This window comes from Triplophysa rosa, linkage group LG3 (genome assembly GCF_024868665.1).
Source record: "Triplophysa rosa linkage group LG3, Trosa_1v2, whole genome shotgun sequence".
NCBI classification, from domain to species: Eukaryota; Metazoa; Chordata; class Actinopteri; order Cypriniformes; family Nemacheilidae; genus Triplophysa; species Triplophysa rosa.
In genome coordinates, this window is record NC_079892.1 from 4913697 (window position 1) to 4937277 (window position 23581).

The window sequence follows — 23581 nt, forward strand, 5'->3', positions numbered from 1 at the left end:
TCGAGAGACATCCCTGGCTGTGGTCGGCTTTGGGCTCTCCATACACAGCACAACTCGATCAATTTTACTTACAAGACACAAATGTTTAAATCAACTCTAAACAGATGCAAAACTAAATATGAACACAAACTACATGTTTCGGGCACTTGAGATCCATATACAGAATCCGCCGCTGTATTTTAATCCCTAAAACCATCAGATTCCTGTTTTTGTGCAGATTCCCTTGCTTTATACTACCACCAGGATTATATTGCATCGTATCGTATAGTATCATAATATAATGAAAAAATAATTTGTATCATTTTGCATTTTCAGTTACATTTAGTGTATTTATTGTAGGCCTACGTCAAACAGTGCATCACAAAACTTAAGCTAACAGTTCGTGCAACTAATCATTGTAATAATATGTCGCCTTTTCTGCACAATTTAGGTAAGACAATTACGTAAAGTTATGATTTATGAGGTTATGATGATGTGTATACTGCAAATACAAGTGTACATTGATGGCTGCCATTGTTGGGACAGAGACACTTTTATGCCACAAATTCCTGGACTGGATGCAGATTTCTAACAATTTCTAAAAACTGCTATGTGACAAGGTGTACAGTAAACAAGCTAAAAAAACCAGAACTACGTTTTTATAAGCCGTCGACCCCCTAAAAAAAAAAAAGATCGTAAGAGGGAAACGTATTTGGCGACAGGAAACATTAATTATTTTTTACCATGTCAAAGGATTATTTCACCACCCTATGCGCATCACGCTGCACATGCACCAGGGTAAATATTAAGAGGATTTAAGGGAAAAGTGTCGTCAAAATTATTTAAAGAAACTTTAAGAAACTTTAGTTTCAAGATGGGGACAAAAAAGTCCTGTATGAGTTTTTTTTTATTTAAATATATGCCACCATGGCATTAAACGCAACGTTATGAGATCACTGATAGAGAAAATCTTGTCAGAGCCTTTGCAGCACTCAGAATGTTCTAAAAATCGGGGTAAGTGGGAAAATATGCCAGGCTATTTTGTACTATTTAGGGATGAATACTTTCTCCACTGACTAATAAACTTTTGACAACATTTTTGATCTTTAATATTAGATCTTTACATCTTACATTTTCTTTTAACAAAATTATGCAATGTTTGCTCATTTTTATTCCTAACAAATAATCCATAAACAATAAAACTAAATATAAACGAATAATATGGATAGTACAGATTCGCTGAATATAGGACTTGTGTTATAATCCCACTATTTCAGCACAGTTTAATTGCCCAATAGGACATTTCCCACGCCATGCATGACAGGGCGAGCAGGCAAGAATATGAATAGAGGAAAGGAGGTCTGAGGTTTCACTGGGTTCGTCGGGTAGGCATCCTCTGTGTTTGGGGGTTATGTGATAGAAATACATAGCATATTTATACTTACCTTTCCTTGCTATTATCAGAGAGACATCTCATGAGTTGTGTGTCTGATCCCACTTTCATCACAACCATTACCCTGGGTGAAAGATGCCTTTTGGTGAGGTGCTGCTGATAATAACCTTTGTATGGTTCCCATCAATGTGACACATCGTTAGTTGTGCACCTCATCCTCATTGGGTGTTTCGGTCCTTTATCACAAGACACCCTCAGCCAAGGGAGGCCCAGGTGTGTGTCGCATTGTTACAAGGTCATCATTTTTACCAAAACTTCAACGCAACCATATACACGCCAACCCGTTGGCTAAGTCTGTTCTAGCCCCACTGGCACTGTTAATGCATGCTCAGTGCCCCTGGTTCCGTATGGCGTATCATTACAACACACAACACCATTTTATTACGTGGTCATTTGGCAGCCCATATCGTGTCCTTCCATTTCAACAACAGCCAGTGGCTGCTTCTCTCAGCAACAGTGGCAAGTTCTCCTTAAGCATCCTTGTAGTAGAACTGGAAACGAACAGGTTTTAGTTCCCCACACGAATAAATACAGCCTATTGTATGCAAGGCCATGGAGAGAAGGGGCAAGACATTCTTTGTCTTTTCGGTTATAAACAGACCCTAGACATAACTGCTTGCAGATACCGTGTCATACCTTATTTGGTCATAATATGAACCCTAAACATATTTCGCTTGCAGCTGTTGTCGTGTTCTTCTTCTGTACCTAATATAAAGGGCTGCATGTGTGGAAATAAACGAGTGAGAAAGCCATCGTCCATTGCCGATGGCTGATAGACATGACTCCAACAAATGTGATTCCAACAAATGTTTCACTTTCGTCGCGTGACTCTCGCTGCTCTGTGCTGCGGCCTGCGCGGTGTAAACAAATATGAAGAAGGCTAAGAGGCATAAAACCTCGTACTGTACAGAATAGACCAGCCTGACTTTATAACTGTGTAACTCGCGCTGTATAAAGAGGACGCGCAGTTTGCACAGACCCGCCTGACTTTATAACTGTAAGAAGACGCGTGTCTGCGCAGCTCGCGCTGCATAAAGAAGACTGACTTTATAACTATTTTAATGAATATAACATCAGAATAAGAATACACCCAACAAGCCTCACTTTACAACTGTGAAGCTCGCGCTGTACAGATGCCTGAATTGACAACTGCCCAGCTTGCGCTGTATAAAGATGCGTCTCTGCGCAGCTCGTGACAGACGCGCCTCACTGATGATGTCATCGTCCATCGCGATGTTTCACTGTAACCATCGTCCGATGCTAATTTGGTAAACATCGCCCAACCCTAATCCATTGCTAACTTTTATACCCGCTACCACATCTCCACATTAAAGTTTTTGTGCAGTTCAATTAACATTCCTCATGAAATCAATTCCGAAGGCTATTATCGTGTGACATTTTCTTCGCAGTCTGATGTTGTTTTCTGTCAGGCTTCTATTTAAATGTGTCGTTGTGTATGGTCAATAAATAAAGGAATTGATTAAAATGACCCAATTTCCTCGAACAAGCCTATTTACATCTGTAATGTGATGTCATTCGCCTGTGAGTTCTTGCGGCGGCGCATCAAGTCGTCGAACACGCGAGGGTTGGAATGTTTTCTCTACCGGTGTGGGCGTGGCTCAAATGCGCTCTGTCTCCATATGAATTGCTGTTGTTGAAATCGAAAGAAGCACTTCCGAAAACACTTGCGCAAGACACAAAATATGCATTAATAGCTCAGATTCAGCTTAAACACAGTCACCCTAAACTGCGGGAATAGGAGGCCTAATTGTCAAGCATGGACAGGATTTTTGTGCTTTTTCTACTTTCATTTCAAACAGCTGCGCCAAGAGGTATTTTTTTCTATAAAGCTTTTATTTCAATGATATTAAAGTATTATTAATCTATTTATCAATATAATATATTGACCTAATATTAATTAAATTGTAACACAATACGTTTGTATTTGTTAACATAAGGCCTTTCATATTAGCTGATGCATTAATTTATAGCCTAATGTTCAAAAGTTCAGCATTTATTTATCTTGTTAATGTTAATTAATGCCGTTAATTAATATTATGACAGATTTTTTATCCTGAAGACGAACAATTTGATATATGAGACGTTTAAAACGAAACTAACCGCGGATGAGTTCAGGAAACGTCATATATTTCTATTACTTGAGACAGCGCTGGATCATTTCTAATCCGTTCACAGCAAGAACGAACGATTCATCACAAGAACGTATTAACACAAGCCCTTTTATTTTCCTTTAATGTACACTATAAAAATAAAATATATACTTTTTTATACAAAATAACATGCACATTTTCTGTTGTTTCAAATAAAACATTTTAAACTATTTTTAAAACTCTTTTTAAATCATAAGCAGAACCAAATGTTTGTCACCTGCAGTTAAACACATAGACAGGTAGAATTTTAAGACTATTTTAACAAATTTACATATTTACATTTGCGAATCATATCTTCTCCAGGGTTTGAAACGTTTCCTATGATGAATGTTAACCTAAAGCGCCACCTAGTGGACAAATCACTCTATTTTCTGTATTTATCGTGTATTATGATCTTAATTCAAGTGATGAAGGTTTTGATTTTGAAAGTCTGATACTAATCAGTATTGAATAAAACTGTAAAGTTAATCCTGATTGGTTGAAATATTTGAAAATGATATACAGTTCTCATAATTTCGTGAGAAATTTAGAAATGTAATCAAAAATGTAAATGTAATCAATTATACTACTGATTACATTTTAAATAGAGTAGCTTGTAATCTGTAACCTATTAGATTTCAAAAGTAACCATCCCAACACTGTCACCAACAAATACAATTTTAGCCTACAACCTCTGTCAATTCATTTTTACAATAACATTTATTTGTTTTGTTGTTTCTGCTCTATTTATTTATTTGTATTTATTTATTATGTTTGTTATTCACAGGCTCTCATTCTATATGGTTGCTTGCAACTTACATTAAAGGACAAACACCCTTTCCTCAATTTAGTTACATATTGATGTTGGATGATATCAGAGTTTTGTATTACAACTGTGAGACAAGGACTTTTATTCGAAGAGGAAATACAACAAATGAAGATACTGTGTTTGATTCTAATCTTCTCCTCAGTATAAATGATAATATACAAGCTTCTTTCGTCGAGAAATTGGCAGTAGCAACTCAAAATTTAAATAAAACAGACAGTAAGTACTGTAAAATATATATGCTTTTTTTCTATTTTTATTGGGGTGCATTTCTGTAGGATTATTAGGATGTTAGGCTTGTACCTTGGCTGTTACAGTTTGTGCTGGAGTTACACACCAGCGTTTACAGTTTTTCTTAGTTGCTTTGGTGATTTTTCAGATCACAATTCCAAACATATGACTTTCTTTTGCAGAACACAAAAGGAGACATAAAAAAACATGGGTTGCAAAACAACATTGTTCCTCCCTTTTCCCTATATTGTTTGAAATCAAAACCATTTCTCAAAAAAGAGCCATACAGATTCTGGGGGGAGGGGCTTGTTGTAAAGACTTTTTATTCTTGTTGGGGGGGGAAATATAAGATTTATTATGAGAAATGGCTTTTATTTCTATTTTTTCTTGAACTATTTCTTCAAGAAAGATTTAAGAAATGCAAATTGAGAAAAAATGTTATAGTTAGAGAGATAAACAAATACGCAACCACCAAATATTAACAAGTATTAAATATTATTATTAGTTTCAGTGAATACTTTTGTAAATATAAACAAATAAATATAGGGAAAAGTGATAGTGTACTTTGCTATTGAAAGAACAACCAAAAATATGTAGTTGCAATTGTTTTTTTTACATTTTATGGTAATTATTATGATGTATAAATTGTTTGCTGTGGTGCAAGTAATTACTGAACATGTTTTAATTTAGCAGTTTGGCTTATTGTTTAATGTCTTGGTTAAAGGTGTTCTTGCTTTTCAAATACTGGTTTTGTGTGAGTTGTAGGACAATGGTGATCCGGGACAAATGATCACACGAGATGCTTTCGAAGGCTCCACCACAGATGAGCTGCGATATATAGAGAACAGCTTTACGTACCAGGGTACTTTAAATGTCACAGCTCAAGTGCTGAACATCCATCTTGACATCTCTAAGTGGCGTCATAAGCATTTATATTACCCATTCTGCATAAAACTTCTTAAGGCTTATCTTGTAAAAAGGAGAAATCAAGTAAACAGAATAGGTAAGATTTCATTATATTTCTTTACAAATCACAATTAAAACAACTCATGTTTGACTAAATAGCTGTACAATACTTTAAAAAAATCATACGCACATACAGACCATACAACATTTACTGTACAAACATAAAAAGGATAGATAAAGAGGAAGCAGTTTGAGGTAGAAGTTCAGAAATTTACCTTTTGTGTCCACAGAAGAAAGTCATGCAAGTTTTCTCTCTTTCTGTCACCAGTAACACCTAGAGCCCGTATCATCAAAAAAACATTTTTAAATTCCAGGGGGTCCCAAGTGAGTTGCCTGGCAACAGGATTTTACCCTCGACACATCAATCTGACCCTGTTCAGAGACGGACAGCCTGTAACTGATGATGTCACTGGAGGAGATCTGCTGCCCAATGATGACGGGACGTACCAGATGAGGAAGATTCTGGAGATCAGTGCAGAAGAACAAAGAGAGAAACACAAATACACCTGCACTGCCACACATGTCAGTCTGGACAACAAACTGGATGTCAGTTTAGGTTAGTAATAAAAAAAAGATGTTACAACATAAACTAACGTTATTGCGCATGCAATAATAAACTAATGTTATTGCAACATAAACTAACGTTATTGCTTCTGTGGATTAAATAAAATATAAATATTTGTATCAGCACTAGCCAGACCCATTAACAAACACAAACCAGAAGTTAACTTTGGGCCGCAGGCACAAAACTCATATGATGAAACGATCAATACCAGGCAAAATCACAGATGCAATCTCATAATCTATATGTGAACTTTAACCATGAGTTATTCTTTTAGAGTCTGATCATGGGACACCAATAAAGCCAGTGATTTCTTCAATTCTAACAGTTTTGGCATTGCTCATTGTGACTGTAGTTGCAGTAATTATATGGAGAAAGCGAAATGCAGGTAAGTTTAATGATCTTATAGCTGGTCTAAACAAATCCAAAAAGATACCTTAATTTATGATGTAGCATTTGGTTGTCATAATAATAATAGAGATCTTTTTCACTTGCTTTGATGCTGCAGCTTTTAAAAGTGAATATTCCTCTGCTTCTAGTAAGTATAATATCCTTTTTTTAAATTTCACATTTGTTTTGGGTTTATTTTATAAAGTTAAAGACTACAGACTACAGTTTTTGTGTTTTGTTTTAACTTCCAGTAACCTAAACATAAACACTTTATTTTGCATTGATGGATAACGTATAGAAATTACAGTAGTGTAATTTGTCTGGTTTACATATTCTTTTTAATCATTAAACATTTATATTTCCAGCATCTCAAAAACTTGTGGACACAGCATCATAGAGTTTATGTAACCTTAGTGACATGAAGCCGCAGGTATAAGCGAAGAATATATCTTTGAATACCATGTTATATGAAGTAAATCTTTTGCCAACAGATTGATTAATGATTGAACTTCAATAGTAGGAGTCTGAGCTGCATGTAAATAGGTAATTTTGCACAGCTTTTAATAGATGTTATGTTTAAGTATACATGTATTTGTTCTAACATTAAATGTAACATGTAAGATTTTACAAGATGTACCTTACATTGCTTGGAATGAGCAACAGGAATGTCACTTGATGACAGAAATTAAAAGATTAAAGATTCTTCTAAGAGAGTTTGGTGGTAAAATGTTACGAATTGGGCAGAAACGAGAGCAGGAAGCGGATCCAAGTGCAAGAAAATCCCTTTAATGAAGCCACAGAGTAACAAGAAATCCACAGAGTAACATGAAACACACAAAGAACCATGAGAGCGCAACATTGAACATCCAAGAATACACGGGTGACACGAGGGCGTAACATCAAACAACGATTAACAACAGATAACTGAACGCAAGGGCTATAGTATATCCTAGACAGATGCAGGGACAAACAGAAAATGGGACACATGTGAAACCAATGGACAATCACAGGACCCAATGCATAATGGGAAATAGAGTACAAGACCAAAACACAGGCAGAAACACTCATTTCTATGGAAACATGGGCAACATGGCGCCCTCAGATGGAGACACCGGCGCCAGCAACGGGGTGTAACATAAAAAGTACTGTAAATAAATAAAGATGTGACGCTTAGGAGAAATGTTAAAGACATTTTAAGGTACAGTAAAGTACCATTCACACACATTGATGCTCTGTGATGGTGAGATGAGCCTGAAAACCTAAACTTCATAAATACTTAAATATCAAATCAACAAATCTTCCAATGTTAATGGATGGTCACTTACTCATTCTTTATTTTCCATTTTAGCACACTTATAAAAACTATAAAATGAGACTATAGGTGTAAAATGTAACTACCATTTTGTGCATTAAAAAAATTCAAAATAAATAGACTTTTTTATATTTGTGACTCATTGGGTACTTCAGTGTGTAAATATTTGTATTGTCCTGATTTGCACATTGCATTTGTGGTGCTTCAACAAAATACCTTCCCTGTCATTTAACTCAACTGAGTGTTTCACAAAAGTAAGATAAGCAAATTGTGTAGTGCTGTGCATGCGAAACAATGGATGAAGCAGGTATGATCACATACAGTGCCTTGCAAAAGTATTCATCCCCCTTCATTTTATTCACATTTTGTTATGTTGCTGCCTTATCTTTAACTACTTTAAATAAATAAAACGTATATTAATCTACAGTCCATGCACAATAATGACAACACAAAGAAACAGATTTGTGACAACTTTGCAAATTTATTAAAAATTAAAAACTGAAATGAGTACATTGCATAAGTATTCATACCCTTTCTGGGACACTTGAAATTTAGCTCAGAAGCATTAGATTTGCTTGTTGATGTTTCTACACTTTGAGTGGAGTTAACCTGTGGCAAATTCAATTGAATAAGTATGATTTGGAGTATAAATACCTCTCAATAAAAGGTGCAATAGCTGAAAATGCATATCAAAGTAAAAACCAAGACATGAGGTCAAAAGAGCTGCCAGTAGAGCTCTGAGACAGGATTGCATCAAGGCACAGATCTGGGGAAGACTTCTGAAAAAAAATCTGGTTCACAGAGGCATCTAGCTGATCATGAAAACCTAGCCCAGAACATTCAGAACCTCGGACAGGGCAGAAGGTTCATTCTCCAACATGACAATGCACACAGCTAAAGCAATGCAAGAGTGGCTTATGGACAACTCTGTCAATGTCATTGAGTGGCCCAGCTAGTGCTTGAACCCAACTGAACATCTCTGTAGAAACCTGAAAATGTTTGTCTACTGATGATCTCCTTCCAACCTGACAGAGTTTGAGAGGATCTGAGGAGAAGAATGGCAGAAAATGGCCAAATGCAGATGTGTAAAGCTTGTCACATCATAACCAAAAAGATTTGAGTCTGTAAATGTGCTTTAACCAACTACTGAGTTAAGGGTATGAATACTTATGCAATGTACTTATTTTAGTTTTTTAGTTTTACTAAATTTGTAAAGTTCTAAGTCACAGATCTGTTTTTTTGTGTTTTGACATTATTGTGCATGGAGTGTAGATTAATGTAAAAAAGTGTTTTATAGTTTAAGATAAGGCAGCAACATAACAAAATATGAATAAAATGAAGAGGGATGAATACTTTTGTAAGGCACTGTGTATGACACTGAGCAGAATGCGAAACACTTCATCTACTTTTAATCAAAGTAAGCAAAACTACTAATGAAACTGACTTGACTTGTTCAGAAAGCTTTGTAAAAAGGGGAGATTTGTGGAGATGAACATTTTAAAATTTCATTTAGTGTCAGAAGAAGATCCAGTTGTATCATGTAAGAGACTGATGCTCTCACTGTGGAAGACACAGGTAAGCTGTTGTACAAAAGTGTGTGAATAAGCAAACATAATCAAATTAGTTATAATATAACAACTTTCTATGCCCAAGTGTTACTAGTGACCCAATATGTTTTTAATCAAAAGATAGTAAATATACAAAGGCCAAAGTAGTCAAACCTGTTCATTAGAAGGGGGTGTCCTAATACCTTTGTCCATATGTGTATGAGTGGAATGCACCCTTACACTTTAGAGCGACACTGAGCAGAATGCGGAAAACTTTATTAATCTAAGTGTGTAAAAGTAATACAAGGGTGAGAATGAGGACATTTGAGGTTGGTCATTTACAGTGTGTAAGTGTTTACTGAATGCATGTTGAATAAATATCAGTAATATGGACAAAATTCTTGTGCTGTGTCTAACTTCACTTCCAACAGCTTCTGCAAAAGGTTAGAGTTTAACAAAGTTTTTTTTTTAATCTAATTTTAGTGCACATTATAATGTCTCAACTAAACTACGTAAAGTGCTTGTCTCTTAACCAAAATGTCCCATGCCGCAAGACGGTATAAGACTAGTAATAAATGTGGCAAAAGAAATGGGCAAATATTATGGAATAAAAAATCACTTAACATTTTTTCAAATGTGACTAACATGCTAGGACATGTGGACTAAACAGAGCAGAGCGTCCAAATTGTGATTACAAACCTGAAAGACACAAGCATGAGAGGAAAATAAACTGAAAACAAAAGCACCCATGTTTTATTTCACTTTTCATATTTGGAATTGTTTATAAGCACGTGTAGTGACCGAAGATATCAAACATGATGTCTGTTTAAATAAATGTCCAAGACTTTGACTAATTAAAATGACATTTTATAACACACCAGTTTGCATGTACTTGGTTCTAGTCCACACTTTTATCTTTATCTCTTTGGGAGGAGTAAAAACTCCTCAATCATATTTATCTTAGATAAAATAGTAAAATGTGGAAGTTAAGACAATACCTCAACTGAGTGAAAATTTTCATTATTTACATGAAAATTAAAGTGAAAACTTAAATTTAACTTTTTAAGTAACTTGCAGCTCATTACGATTTTCCAGGAGTTTCCTCATTTTCTGCCTTATCTAATCAAAATATTTTGAACAAACATGTTTTTAATAACACATTACCTGTTAAGCTAGCGATTAATGTACCACTTTTCTTAACCTCTGTCAGCCATCACTGTTAACATTTACTAATTTAGCAGACGCTTTTATCCAAAGCGACTTATAGAGAGTTCAGGGAGCAATAAAGTGAAAATGTTGTTGTTTCCCTTTTATTTTTATTTTTTTGTTTTTCACAGACTTATTCTTTGTGGGTGTTTGTAACTTCCATTAAAGGACAAACACCTTTCCCTCAGTTAAGTGGCACAATGTTGTTGTATGATGTCAGAGTATTGTTGTGTATTATAATGGTAACACAAACACCTTAATTGCAAGAGGAAATACAACAAATGAAGATTCATTGTTTGATCCTAATGCTGTCATGAGAGTAACTGACTTCATAGAACACGACTGGGCAATATTAGAAAGCCTGAATACAACAAAGGGTAAGCTTTGCACATTTTTTACATTTTTTTTTACAAAAGAAAGCTTTGAAAGCTTGTATCACGGCGAAGAGAACACCAAATCCAATAGCAAGTGTAACAAAGTTTATTATAATAAAGTGAGCAAAGGCAAGACAATGAATTGATGTTGACAAGGTGAGTAGATTCCAGATGCAGAGATCCAATGGTAAAATGAACCAGTCCAACAACCAAAGGGAGATCCAAACGACAACTTGGTATTCCTCTGCAAGATAAGAATCCCAGACAACTCCTGGACAGATCTGGCAAGAAACTAGAGTGACGATAAACATGAGTAAACAACGATCTGACAATGAGCATTGGGATTTGCAGGGCAGATATAGGCAGCCGGCAATGCACAACAGGTGCACAATAATCGCTCCAGGAGGAGACAGTGTTCTGGCACCAGTTTATGTTTGGGTTGTGGCATGAGAGCCAGGGTGACCCAAAACCACCGGGGACAAAGGAGAGTCAGTCAAAAAAAAAAAAGAGATGTTCTCTGAGTGATTGCCCGACGTGATGAGACTCACCGGTTCCGTGACATGGGTAACGGGTGGGAGGGATTGACCGCAGAGGGCACTGACCGAAATGGAAGGTTTGCGAGGAACCAACGGAACCCCTAGCTTCAACACAGTCTTGCGGTCCAAAACGTTACCCTCTGCCCCCAGGTCAATCAGGGCCTCAAATGAGAATGTCGTGCTACCCGCCTGTAGCTGCACCGGGAGATGAGTGGTGGAGGCGGATTTTTCGAAAGCGACTCTGCCCGTCATTTAGCTCCTTCCTACCGATGGGCTTCGGCTTTTACTGGGCATGTGATGTGATCCGCAGCACTACAATACAGGCAAAGTCCCGGAGCCCTGCGCCTCTCCTTCTCCTCCCTAGTGAGACGAGCTCTGCCCACCTGCATGGGCTCCGGATCAAAACAATGTTCGGTGGTATCATTAACTCTGCTGAAAGGTAGGTTCTCAGCATCAACCACGGTCCTCAGAAAAGGTCGTTGATCGCGACGTCGTAGCCTAGCATCCACTCTGATAGCCAGGTCGATCAATTCATCAAGGGAGGTGGGCAGCTCGAGAGTGTAGATCTCATCGAGGATGCGATCGGCCAGTCCATGCCTGAACATGTCCCACTGTGCCTCCACATTCCATTTACACTCGGCCGCCAGCGTTCGAAGTGCAATAGAGTAGTCAGTCACAGATCTTTTGCCTTGGCATAGCTCAGCCAATTCCCGCGCCGCCTCCCTACCAGACGCAGCCCGGTCAAACACCTTATTAATTTCGTCCGAAAAGGACTGAAATGACGAACAGCATCGGTGTCCTTGTTCCCAAACTGTAGTTCCCCAGAGAGCTGCTCGTCCCGATAGCAACGAAATCATGAAAGCCACTTTGGCTGCCTCTGTGGGAAACGATGAAGGCTGGAGAGTAATATGAAGAGAACAGGTAGTTAGAAATGAGCGACATAACCGGGGCTCACCAGAGTAGCAGGTACGAGGCGGTAGACGGGGTTCGACGTGCCTGCTGGAGATCTCAGGGGATGAAGCCGTGAGAGGGTGGGGCGCAGCGGGCTGTTGGGCAGACTCAGTCTTAAACTGTTTAAACTGAGCGGTTAACTCCGAAACCTGTGACACTAAGGCCTGAACAGCACATCCCATGGCCAAGATCTGTTCATCCAGATGTCCCATGCGAGCGTTGCTGCTGGTAAAAATTTATCTGATCTCCTCCACACTTGCTGGATCCATTCTGGTCAGATCGTTCTGTCACGGCAAAGAGAACACAAAATCCAATAGCAAGTGTAACAAAGTTTATTATAATAAAGTGAGAAAAGGCAAGACAATGAATTGATGTTGACAAGGTGAGTAGATTCCAGATGCAGAGATCCAATGGTAAAATGAACCAGTCCAACCACCAAAGGGAGATCCAAATGGCAACTTGGTATTCCTCCGCAACTCCTGGACAGATCTGACAAGAAACTAGAGTGATGATAAACATGAGTGAACAACGATCTGACAATGAGCATGGGGATTTGCAGGGCAGATATGGGCAGCCAGCAATGCACAACAAGTGCCGCCAAGCTGATTGCTAATCAGCACCCTGGTTGCTAGGTCAACGCTAACCAGCAATGAGACATGAGACAAACAAGCAGGAATGAACACACGGATTCATGAACCTTGGATTCTTGAAGATGGATTATTGGGGTGTAAACTAGAAGTCTGGATCCAAATGCAACATAACGTGAATAAATCCAAACAGATAACAACCAGGGAGCCCTCACCTCAAAAACAAACTTTAAAGTATTTTCAAAACATGAAACAAACTCTGTTCTTTAAGTTGAAAAGTAAACAATAAATACAGTTTTGGTGCTCTTTAATGTGTCAGATTCGGCAGACGCTTTTATCTAAAGAGATAATAAAATAATAAAGCGATTCATGATAAGGAGGCAATGATACAAGTAGTACTTAGATTTTTTGTAATTGTGAAATATCTGGGCAATTCCGCGAAAATGTCAACCTAGCCACGAAAATAATTAGTTTTTACCAGTGGTTTTTACTATGGTAACAGCACAGATTTTAACATTTGGTGGTTCAAATACCCATGTGAGGTCTCTCTTCAAATTTGTAAAGCATTTGTTTTATTTTTACTGCATGATTTTTCATAGTCAGGTAAGTGCCATTTTCAGGATTGTCACATCCATAACGCTACATATTCCTCATAAATTGACATATGAAAATGAATATAAAGTAACTATGTTATGTTCTATAAAGAGGCATCCCTTCTCCATTCATTGGGTATTACTGCTTCAGGATTGTGCATTTTATTTTATAGAAATCCTACAAAGTTTATCGTCTCACAAAAACCGCGTCCTTTTTTTGTCACATCCATAACGCATGTTTATTTCCCTTTTTTAAATATATATTTTTTTCATAGACTGACATTTTTTGATGTTTAGACTCTATCACAAGGGTTCAGTAAAATATAAACAGATGGTTCAATATAATCGTAACAAACTCATTCTCTGAGCATTTTTATGTCACGTCCATAACGCAAAATGTCACGTCCATAACGCTGGAATTGCCCATCTTTGAAAAATTTATCTTTCATGTTTTTAAATGGTTAAAGGAAATTTCATTTAGTACTTTTTTGGTTAAAGGTGTTCGTACTTTTCAAAGACTGATTACGTGTGAGCTGAAGGACAATTGTGAACCGGGACAAATGATCATTTCAGAGGCATTCCTAGGCTCCACCATAGATACCTTACGTTGGTGTACTTTAGAGTTTACATCTCTGGTACAGCAGCTGATGATCAGCCCTGAAAGCCATTCGTGGTGTTATAAAAATGTCTATTACCCACTTTGCAAAAAAACTCTTGAGGGCTTCCTTGAAAAAAGGAGAAATCAAGTAAACAGAAAAGGTAAAATGCTTTAAGTTTATTGAATATGTAAGATTTTAAACAGTTTCAGATGTTTTAAACGGTTCATAATACTCATAACACCAATTGTATTTGATAAATTATTATAGTATGTAACTTGGTGTTAATGAACATTTCTGCTAATTAATAGAATGTTCCCCTCTTGTGTGTCTGACCTGTTACAGGTATATTAGCCTTGATGTGGGTTTGTATTTTTAATTAGTTATTTATTTGTTATTTTATTCATTTTTTATGGTTTGTAAAACAATGTAGTGTCTGCTTTGTTGGTATAAGAGAGGAATAACTCAATTTTGGTTATCTGGGATAGGATGAGGAAGAGAGTATTCCCCCATTGTGTGACTGACACAGTCATTGCTTGGTCTGACCTGCCCTGTTATTATTACAGGAATAAATGGTTACTGAGTAAACCTGCCAAGTCTTTTCTATGATTATACAAGGACAATTTTTATAACTGCCTTGACTAAGTCTGCTACTGTGGCATAACAGATTAACAGCAGAGTATATCATTGTACTTTTTGAATATTCTGTGTTCATACTATCATATTTGGAAAGGTGGTCCTCGGAATGTTTTTAAACAGTCCTTGGTACGCCATGAGTTGTAAATGGTTGAGAACCCCTGCTCTAAATGACCTATGAGAGGTAAGACTTGAACCATTGTAGCACCATTCCAGAGACACCCATAGCCTTGAAGGTCAACAGAAGGATGTGGTGGTTAACAGTGTCAAAGGCAGCAGATAGATCCAGTAGGATGAGTACAGATGAGTTAGAGGTTGCTCTTGCCAGTCTCAGGGCTTCAATGACCGAGAGCAGCGCAGTCTAACCAAAATAATTAGAATAAAAAGATTCCCAGCCCTATTTTCTGCCTTATTGAATCGTGGATCAACGAACAGTGAAGAGAACAGTTACAATTATTTAATCACTTCCCAAACTCAATTCACATCTCAGAGTACTTGAGTCAGAACAAATGATCACATGATATGCCTTTCAAGGTTCCACCATATAGATGAGCTGTAATATCTTAAAGGTCTCCTCAGACGAGCACTTTCAACAAGTTGGTATGATTTATTAGGGTCTTCATGAAATGTCTGGAACATATTTTGCTTAAAAACACTCAATGGCTGTGTAAACAAAACCCTTCTTGCCTCGTCAAAAACAGCTATGCTCACAGCAACCCGTTTTGGTGCATGTCTCTTTAACTGATAATGAGTTACAGCGAACCCCACCCCCTTCTGTCCGGTGTGTCAACACAACACACGTGTAGTACTGCCATGGCAATGGTTTAGCTAAATGATATTTCCTGAATTCCTCTGCGGTTAGTTTCATCTTAAATGTCTCAAATCATTCGTCCGGAGACAAAAAAATCAGTCACAGCAAACAGCGCATCCTAATGCGCTTACGTTGTGCGTGCGCTTACCTAAAGTCCACGGAATCCACTGTAGATCTCAGCGGAATTACATGGATTTTAGCGCTTGTCATTGACAAGTTATAACGTTACACACACAACGTGAGAGCTAGTTGCAGATTGACAGATGTGACAGATTTTTCAGCCTAAGCACGAATGATTTGAGACGTTTAAAACAAAACTAACCCTAGTGTTCGCCCCTGTTCATTAGCAAAACAAACAGCTTGCGGCAGCTAAACATATTAACGCACATAATGTATTAACATTCATACAGCTAAACTCCAAGGGGCTGTTTCCCAGACAAGGATGATCTTAAACCAGGATTAGGCCTTAGTTAAATTAGGATAATTAAGTTGTTTTAAAAAACATACTTTACAAAAAAATATTACTGTGTGCATCTTGAGACAAAACAATCACAGTGATATATTTTAAGATATGTCAGTGCAAGTTGTTTTCGATCAAGGCATCTCTCACATTTAAATTAGTCTGAGACTAGGCTTAAACCCTGTCTGGGAAACCGCCTCTAAGTGTCCACCTGCACTTATATACAGTAAGTTTAACATTGGCTTTGAATGTTCTATTTAGCCCGTGACTGACTTAGCTCCCTTCGCTATCATATGCTAACGTTATCCTCCTATATGTATATGGTACATGTACGTCAATTCAGACATAACATCATCACTTACATCGGCAGTTTTTTCTCATTCAGTTGGTCTCGATCCCTCTTGAGGAACAACTTTGAAGCTAATCCTGCTTGTACTGTCCCAGGTTGAAAAAGCACTCCGGTTTGAAGTGATTCGCGCAAACAAGCAGGTTTTTACTCATGGTTTCTGATGGATTTCCACTAAAAATAAAATAAATTCACTCCTGTCTCTTCCTAGGTTAGGACTCTGTGCAGCGACTACATTGCATGTTGTCCATGAACTTTAGCCATGGCGTCACGTACCCCGCTGTCGCTTGTGAAAACAACAATGGCGGAGCGCGGTGGGTGGAACTGTGTTGATTAAGGGGCGGTAACATTATAATAAAATCCGCTTTGGACGTCACAATCAGAGCGAAATCTTAACGACTCGATTTCTCACATGCTTGCAGGGAAAGGCACACCAAAACAAATTTACTGGGTTCTTATTTTTCATGTTCTGGCGTGCTAGATGCACCGGGGACCCGATTATAGCACTTAAACACAGAAAAAGTGGGGTTTTCATCTGATGTCTCCTTTAACAAGAACTATCCACGTCATGGTACTTCAAATGACACAATTCAGGTGCTAAAACTATTTACAAGAAATACAAATGCTTTCTAGCTTCTATATTGTTATCATGCCAGTTATAACCCCAACCCTCATGTTTTTGGCAAAGATAGTTTTCAAAAAATGTTCTATTCTATTCTATTCTATTCAAATCTATGTTTTACAGAAGAAATTAAGTCATACAGGTTTGAAATGGTCGTATGCATGACAAAACGTCTTGATGAACCTTTGTTTAAAGGGATAGTTCACCAAAAAGCTGTGATCATTTATTCACCCTCATGTGGTTCAACGTGGCTCTTTCTTCTGTGGAACACAAAATAATATATTTTGAGAAATGTCTCAGTGGTTTTGTGTCCATGCAATGAAAGTCAATAAGTCATATTATAAGAGAAATTAGATGAGTTAGGCTCTCACCTAAGTAGTTGGTCACCACCCATTCTCTTCTTTTTGCATTAAACCAATGAACTTGACGTTGCCAGCATCGTGATTTACTGACTAAGCAACAGAAATACTCAAATAGGGAACAGAGGTCAGTCAGTCATGGAAGAAATCAATTCAGTTTTGAATTCTCACGTAACTTTTCTGTCCTAACAGGTCCAGAAGTTAATCAGGGGTGAGTCTTTGTGAGCTTCAATGACAAAGGACAGTTATCATCAAAAACACTTTTGTAAAATAAAAGGCTCCATTTGTTAAACAGACGTCATTTTGTTAAGTTTAAGTTAGAAACAGCTTTGTTGCATTGTTCTAGAGCTGCGGTATCATTTTTATAATGTGAACATAGAAGATCCCAAAAGGCATCTCCATCTCCATCTCCTTGGACTACATGCTATAAAAAGTTTGATTTCACCAGCATCTTTTTTTTTGTTTAGGCTTGCAATATGAAACTATAGGAAATTATTAAAGTACAGGAAAGACATCTAAGAGTGGAATGTAGTGCTAGAGTAGTATATTTAGTTGATATACTTGTTTTCTTTTACGTTATACCAAAATATACAGTCATTGTTACCAAACAAATACACTGACCAAAATTATAAACGCAACACTTTTGTTTTTGCCCCCATTTTTCATGAGCAGAACTCAAAGATCTAAGACTTTTTCTATGTACACAAAAGGCCTATTTCTCTCAAATATTGTTCACAAATCTGTGTTAGTGAGCACTTCCCCCTTGCCGAGATAATCCATCCACCTCACAGGTGTGGCATAGCAAGATGCTGATTAGACAGCCATGATTATTGCACAGGTGTGCCTTAGGCTGGCCACAATAAAAGGCCACTCTAAAATGTGCAGTTTCAATGTATTGGGGGTCTGAAATTTTGAGCTGAACTCAAAATTATGCACAGGTGTGCCTTAGGCTGGCCACAATAAACGGCCACAGAGATTAAGATATTCTGACTCAAAATAACAGACATATTTTTGTGTACTATATTTAATTTCTTATCTGTGGTTTATTAAAACGGTTAACTCACAATAGAATTGATATTTGGAGTAGGCTACAGATTTAATAATTTCCTGACGAAGAAAGATCTAGTGAAACTGCAAAGTCATATCCATATTTGGATCTATTAATGAGTAGTTCTGTGGCAGTGCTGCTAGACAGGTTTGATCACCTGTATGTGAAACTCGCCCTTCCAGAACGCGGAAAATTTATATGCCTTTAATCTAGTGAACAAAACACAGGTGACACTTTAAGGTTGGATTGAGGACTGAACGTCTATTGACTGCATGTAATATGGACAAAATCCTTGTGCTGTTTCTGCTTTCATTTCCAACATCATCTCTACAAGGTAAGATTTAAAAAAAGCTATTTAAATTTCAGTAATATTAAACATCACCTACACAATTTCACTACATCTTGACCAATTGTAGTACTGTTAGATTAGTGAAATGTGGCAAAGCAAAACATACAAATGAATATCACAAACAATCACTTTTTTCAAGATTTTTCAAGGATTTTTTTTAGAAAGACTGATCATAATATTGTAGCATGTATATTGTCAATATTGTATATTGTCATGAATTGTTTTCTGTAGCAGTTTGTTGGTGTAACACTAATTTTACGACTGTTGCATTTTGGTTGACTACCTAGATTTAAGTGCTGATCTTGTGCTAAAATGCTTTGTAAAATACTCTTATAACTGAGTATAACTAAATTACTAAAATTAGGACTGAATAGGAGCCCAGATTTCCTAGTGACAGATGATGCAATAAAAAGAAAAAATATGGAGGGAGCCAAACTCATCTGAGAAAATGTATCTGGTCAATTTACAAGAATCACTTGTTAGATGGCTTCCAATTTTAAAGTCTAACATGAAAAACTCGTTTTTACATGTTTTTTTATATTGCTTTATCCCTAATGCAACAGTAGTTCGCTTTTAAAAGTTAAAAACATTCTCAAGGAAGTGATCGTTTTTGGCAGAAGACCAAGCTACATTTTAGAAATACTGTAACTAATGTTTTAGACTTTTTACCTTAAAGTGATTGTTCGCCCAAAAATGAAAATTCTGTCATTTGCTCACCCTCATGTCATTTCATACCTGTATAAATTACTTTGTTCTGATGAACACAGAGAAGATATTTGGATGAATGTTAGCGATTTTCAATTCATTGACTGCCATAGTAGGACACATTAAATGGTAGTCAAAGGTGCCCCAGAACTGTTTGTGTTCCTAAATTCTTCAAAATATCTCATTTTGTGTTCAACAGGACAAAGCAATATACACTATTTTTCCCCTACAATGGTAGTGGATGATGTCACAGAACTCAAAATTGCTAACATTCTTTCAAATATCTTTCTTCGTGTTTAACAGAGAGAAAGAAATTTATAAAGGTTTGAAACAACCTGATCTTGAGTAAATGTTGACAGAATTTTTAGTTTTGGGTGAACTATCCCTTTAAGCTACTTGCAGTACAACTCTTATGCTGCGGGTTCACACCAAGGACAATATTAGAATTTTCTTGACCATGCATGCAAGGGTGATAGTTATTAACCAAACACGGATTTAAATCTACAACCTATCCAAATCTTTGTCAGTTATCATTGTTTCCCTTTTTTCACAGACACTCATTCTTTGTGGGTGCTTGCATCTTACATTAAAGGACAAACATCTTTTCCTCAGTTCAGTTACACATGGATGTTGGATGATGTCAGGCTTCTGTATTACAATGGTGACACAGACACCTTTTTTGGAAGAGGAAATACAACAAATGAAGATTCACTGTATGATCCTGATGAGATCACATGCATAAGTGATGGCATTCAAAGCAGATGGGCAGTAACAGAATACTTATATAAACCAACAGGTAAGCATTGTGCATAATTTCTTACAACATCCAAAACAATTTCATTTCAAAAGATTATATAGATGGTTACAAAGCAACAACATACACAAATGTTACTGCGCATGCAACCGAGAAGAACCGTAACTTGGCTTAACTTGCCTGTCCAATATTTAGAATTTAGACTACGATACCAAGCTCAACCTCTAGATGTCAATGTCCCATATACGGTTTCTTTAAATGCGACAAAACTACAGGACCCACTAAACAAATAGTTTAATTAAATAATACAATTAACATACGGTACAACAAAATTCAACAAATAGTTTATTTAATATTGCATTACAATATAGCATTTAAATATTACCATTAAATTACCATTAGTTAACAGATTTGTAAATGAAAGGATTGATTAATATACATGACTTACACTTTTAATTATTCTAATGTGAAAGGGATTGTTATCACAGAATAAACCCTAGGTACAGCAAAGGGATTTTGTATTACACAGAAGCAGTTTGTTCTGTGATAACCAGCTGGATTTTGAAAAAGCTACTTGCCAGATGAGTAAATTATTAGACACAAAATTGTTTTTTTAATTATGAAATATCTTTGAAATGTATTTGTTACAGTGAATTATCATTTGGCATTTTGCCTGATTATTTGATCTCTTGTTAAGGTGTTCGTTCTATTCAAAGACTTGTTTTGTGTGAGCTGGACAATGGTGAACCAGGACATATGTTTGTATGGGATGCTTTCCAAGGCTTCGCCATAGTGGAGTTTCATTGGTACAATGGTTCTTTAAACTTTACATCTCAGGTGTTGACGATCAACCATGAAATCAATACAAGCTTTTTCAAAAATCTCTATTATCCACTTTGCATAAAAATTCTCAAGAGTTTCCTTGAAATAAGAATAAATCAAGTAAACAGAAAAGGTAAGTTTAGTGATATTTAAGTCAAAATGTTAACTCAAGTCAACTTGTCAAACAATTAACAAGCTAGTTAGGTGTGTAAATAAACTTTTAAATGTTAATGATCGCTCTGCTGCTTTTCTTTAACAGTGAAGCCTACAGTACGATTTGTCCAGAAACCTGGGGGGTCCCAAATGATTTGTCTGGCAACAGGATTTTATCCTCGTCACATTAATCTGACCCTGTTCAGAGACGGGCAGCCAGTAACTGATGATGTCACTGGAGGAGATCTTCTGCCCAATGATGACGGGACTTACCAGATGAGGAAGATTCTGGAGATCGATGAGGAAGAACCGAGAGATAAACACAAATACACCTGCACTGCTACACATGTCAGTCTGGACAACAAACTGGATGTCGGTTTAGGTAATAAATACTAAAAGAATAAAATGTAAAGCTAAATTATAGATCTCAATATGTGAATTTTGGGTTATGTTTCAGAGTATGATAACCGGACACCATTAAAGATAGTGGCCATCTTAGTCCCAACGGTTTTGGGTTTGGTGCTGATCTCTGTGATTGTAGCTGCCATAATTCAAGCAAAAAAGCAACATGCAGGTAAGACATGATCTTTTGAGCTGAGTACAGCTGATTTAAACAAATTCATTGATGTATTGATATTGTATTGACAAGTATGCTTGGTTTTGATTTTAGTAACTATAGCTCCTGTAATTCTATGGACGAGGCAACTTGCAGGTACACTAAGACAGGAGATGAAAGAAATAAAAAATAGTTTAGTCGACTCAAATAATGATCTGTAAATGATGTAGTACCAGCTATTCTTAATTCGATTTTTTTGTTTTAATATTATTATTAATTATTCAAAACTCATTTTATTTTCAGCACCTGTGAAACATGTGAACAGTGTGGACTCTGGTCACAGCAATGATTCAATGATTAAGGAGTAGTAAATAAAATGGCAAACATAATTCAAGAAAAGAATGAAACGTGCATAAACTTTGTTTCACTTTAAGCAGTTAATTTTTGTCACAAGCAGTAAGTGCTTGTATATTCAAATAATTTCATATATTTTCAGTTTTGTGACATAATTTTTTTAACTAAAATGTTAATAAAATCTTTATTCAGACCATATTTGACTAGCTTTAATATAGAGATTTCTTGACAATTTAGACAAAATATAAAATGCTCTCTTATTTGTAGTCTAATGTAATCTCTTCATGTAATGTAAATAACTATCAACTACCACCAATGAGTGCTACATGCACCATTTAAGAAAGTGTTTTTAAATGTATTTCATATCACACTTTTACAGTATATATACATTTGAATGTTTGTTCTTCCTTTCAAACTGTTCTTTTTACTGTATGTATGGGATATATAGCCTGCACCATTGTACACCACAAAATAAATAAATCTCCCAGTGTAATCATGAAACTGATTTATTGATTTCATTTTAATTTGTCAAAGTAAAGAGACGCTGATTAGATATTTGAACCATTATTTTCCCATGGCATGAATGATTAAAAATGTCTAACGGAGGTTTTAAAAGGTTATATCGTAGAAAGAGTAGAAAAGAGATAGAAGTCAGAACTAATCGGTCAGGTGCTGACGGAAGAGATGTGTTTTCAGCCGATTCTTAAAGATGGCTACAGAATCTGCTGATCTTGTAGCAGCAGGCAGATCATTCCACATATTTGGAAAAGATCCACAGAAGGTACGTGAGAGAGATTTCTTACCTTTTTGGGATGGCACTACAAGACGTTGTTCTTTGCACAGTGTAGGGATCTGGCAGGTACATAAATCTGTATTAGCGAGTGAAGATAAGGGGGTGCCAAATCAGTGGTGGTCTTGTAGAGCTTTGAATTTGATGCGAGCGACTAGAGGGAGCCAATGTAACTTAATGAAGAGAGGAGTGACGCGTGCTCTCTTCGGTTCATTGAAGACCTTGCCGCTGCATTCTGGATTATCTGTAGAGGTTTGGTTGTGCAAGCTGGAAGTTGTGCGAGCTGGTTTTGCAGCCAGTAGCGCATTGCAATAATCCAGTCTCGACATGACAAGAGCCTGGACTAGGACTTGCGTAGCATGCTCAGACAGGAAAGGTCTAATTTTCCTAATGTTGTAGAGGATGAGTCTACAGGACCGGGTGGTGCTGGCAACATGATCTGTGAAGATTAGCTGATCATCGATTACCACTCCCCGGTTTCTGGCCATTCTGGAAGGTCTGATGGTTGAATGGAGAGGTTGTGATGAATCTTCGGGTCGGCCAGGATTACAAGCAGT

The 23581-nt window shown here is 36.8% G+C and overlaps 1 protein-coding gene and 1 pseudogene across 1 annotated transcript; both read left to right on the top strand.

Annotated features, from left to right (window-relative positions):
* The first annotated feature begins 3050 nt into the window (after positions 1-3050).
* On the top strand, positions 3051-8209 carry LOC130551855 (patr class I histocompatibility antigen, A-126 alpha chain-like; annotated as a pseudogene).
* A 10525-nt stretch (positions 8210-18734) lies between these two features.
* On the top strand, positions 18735-22728 carry LOC130551549 (major histocompatibility complex class I-related gene protein-like). Its single transcript, XM_057329236.1, has 7 exons — positions 18735-18875; positions 20149-20391; positions 21047-21304; positions 21431-21706; positions 21782-21898; positions 21995-22036; positions 22184-22728. The coding sequence occupies exons 1-7, from the start codon at positions 18821-18823 to the stop codon at positions 22246-22248; spliced, it is 1056 nt and encodes a 351-aa protein (XP_057185219.1). The 5' UTR covers positions 18735-18820; the 3' UTR covers positions 22249-22728.
* The last annotated feature ends 853 nt before the right edge of the window (positions 22729-23581 follow it).

Bases quoted from the DNA above. Each gene is read 5' to 3' on its own strand.
- LOC130551549 (XM_057329236.1), top strand. From the start codon at position 18,821: ATGGACAAAATCCTTGTGCTGTTTCTGCTTTCATTTCCAACATCATCT. The intron at 18,876-20,148 runs GTAAGATTTAAA...CTTTTTTCACAG, and splicing joins TCCAACATCATCTCTACAAG to ACACTCATTCTTTGTGGGTG. The intron at 21,899-21,994 runs GTAAGACATGAT...TTTTGATTTTAG, and splicing joins AGCAAAAAAGCAACATGCAG to TAACTATAGCTCCTGTAATT.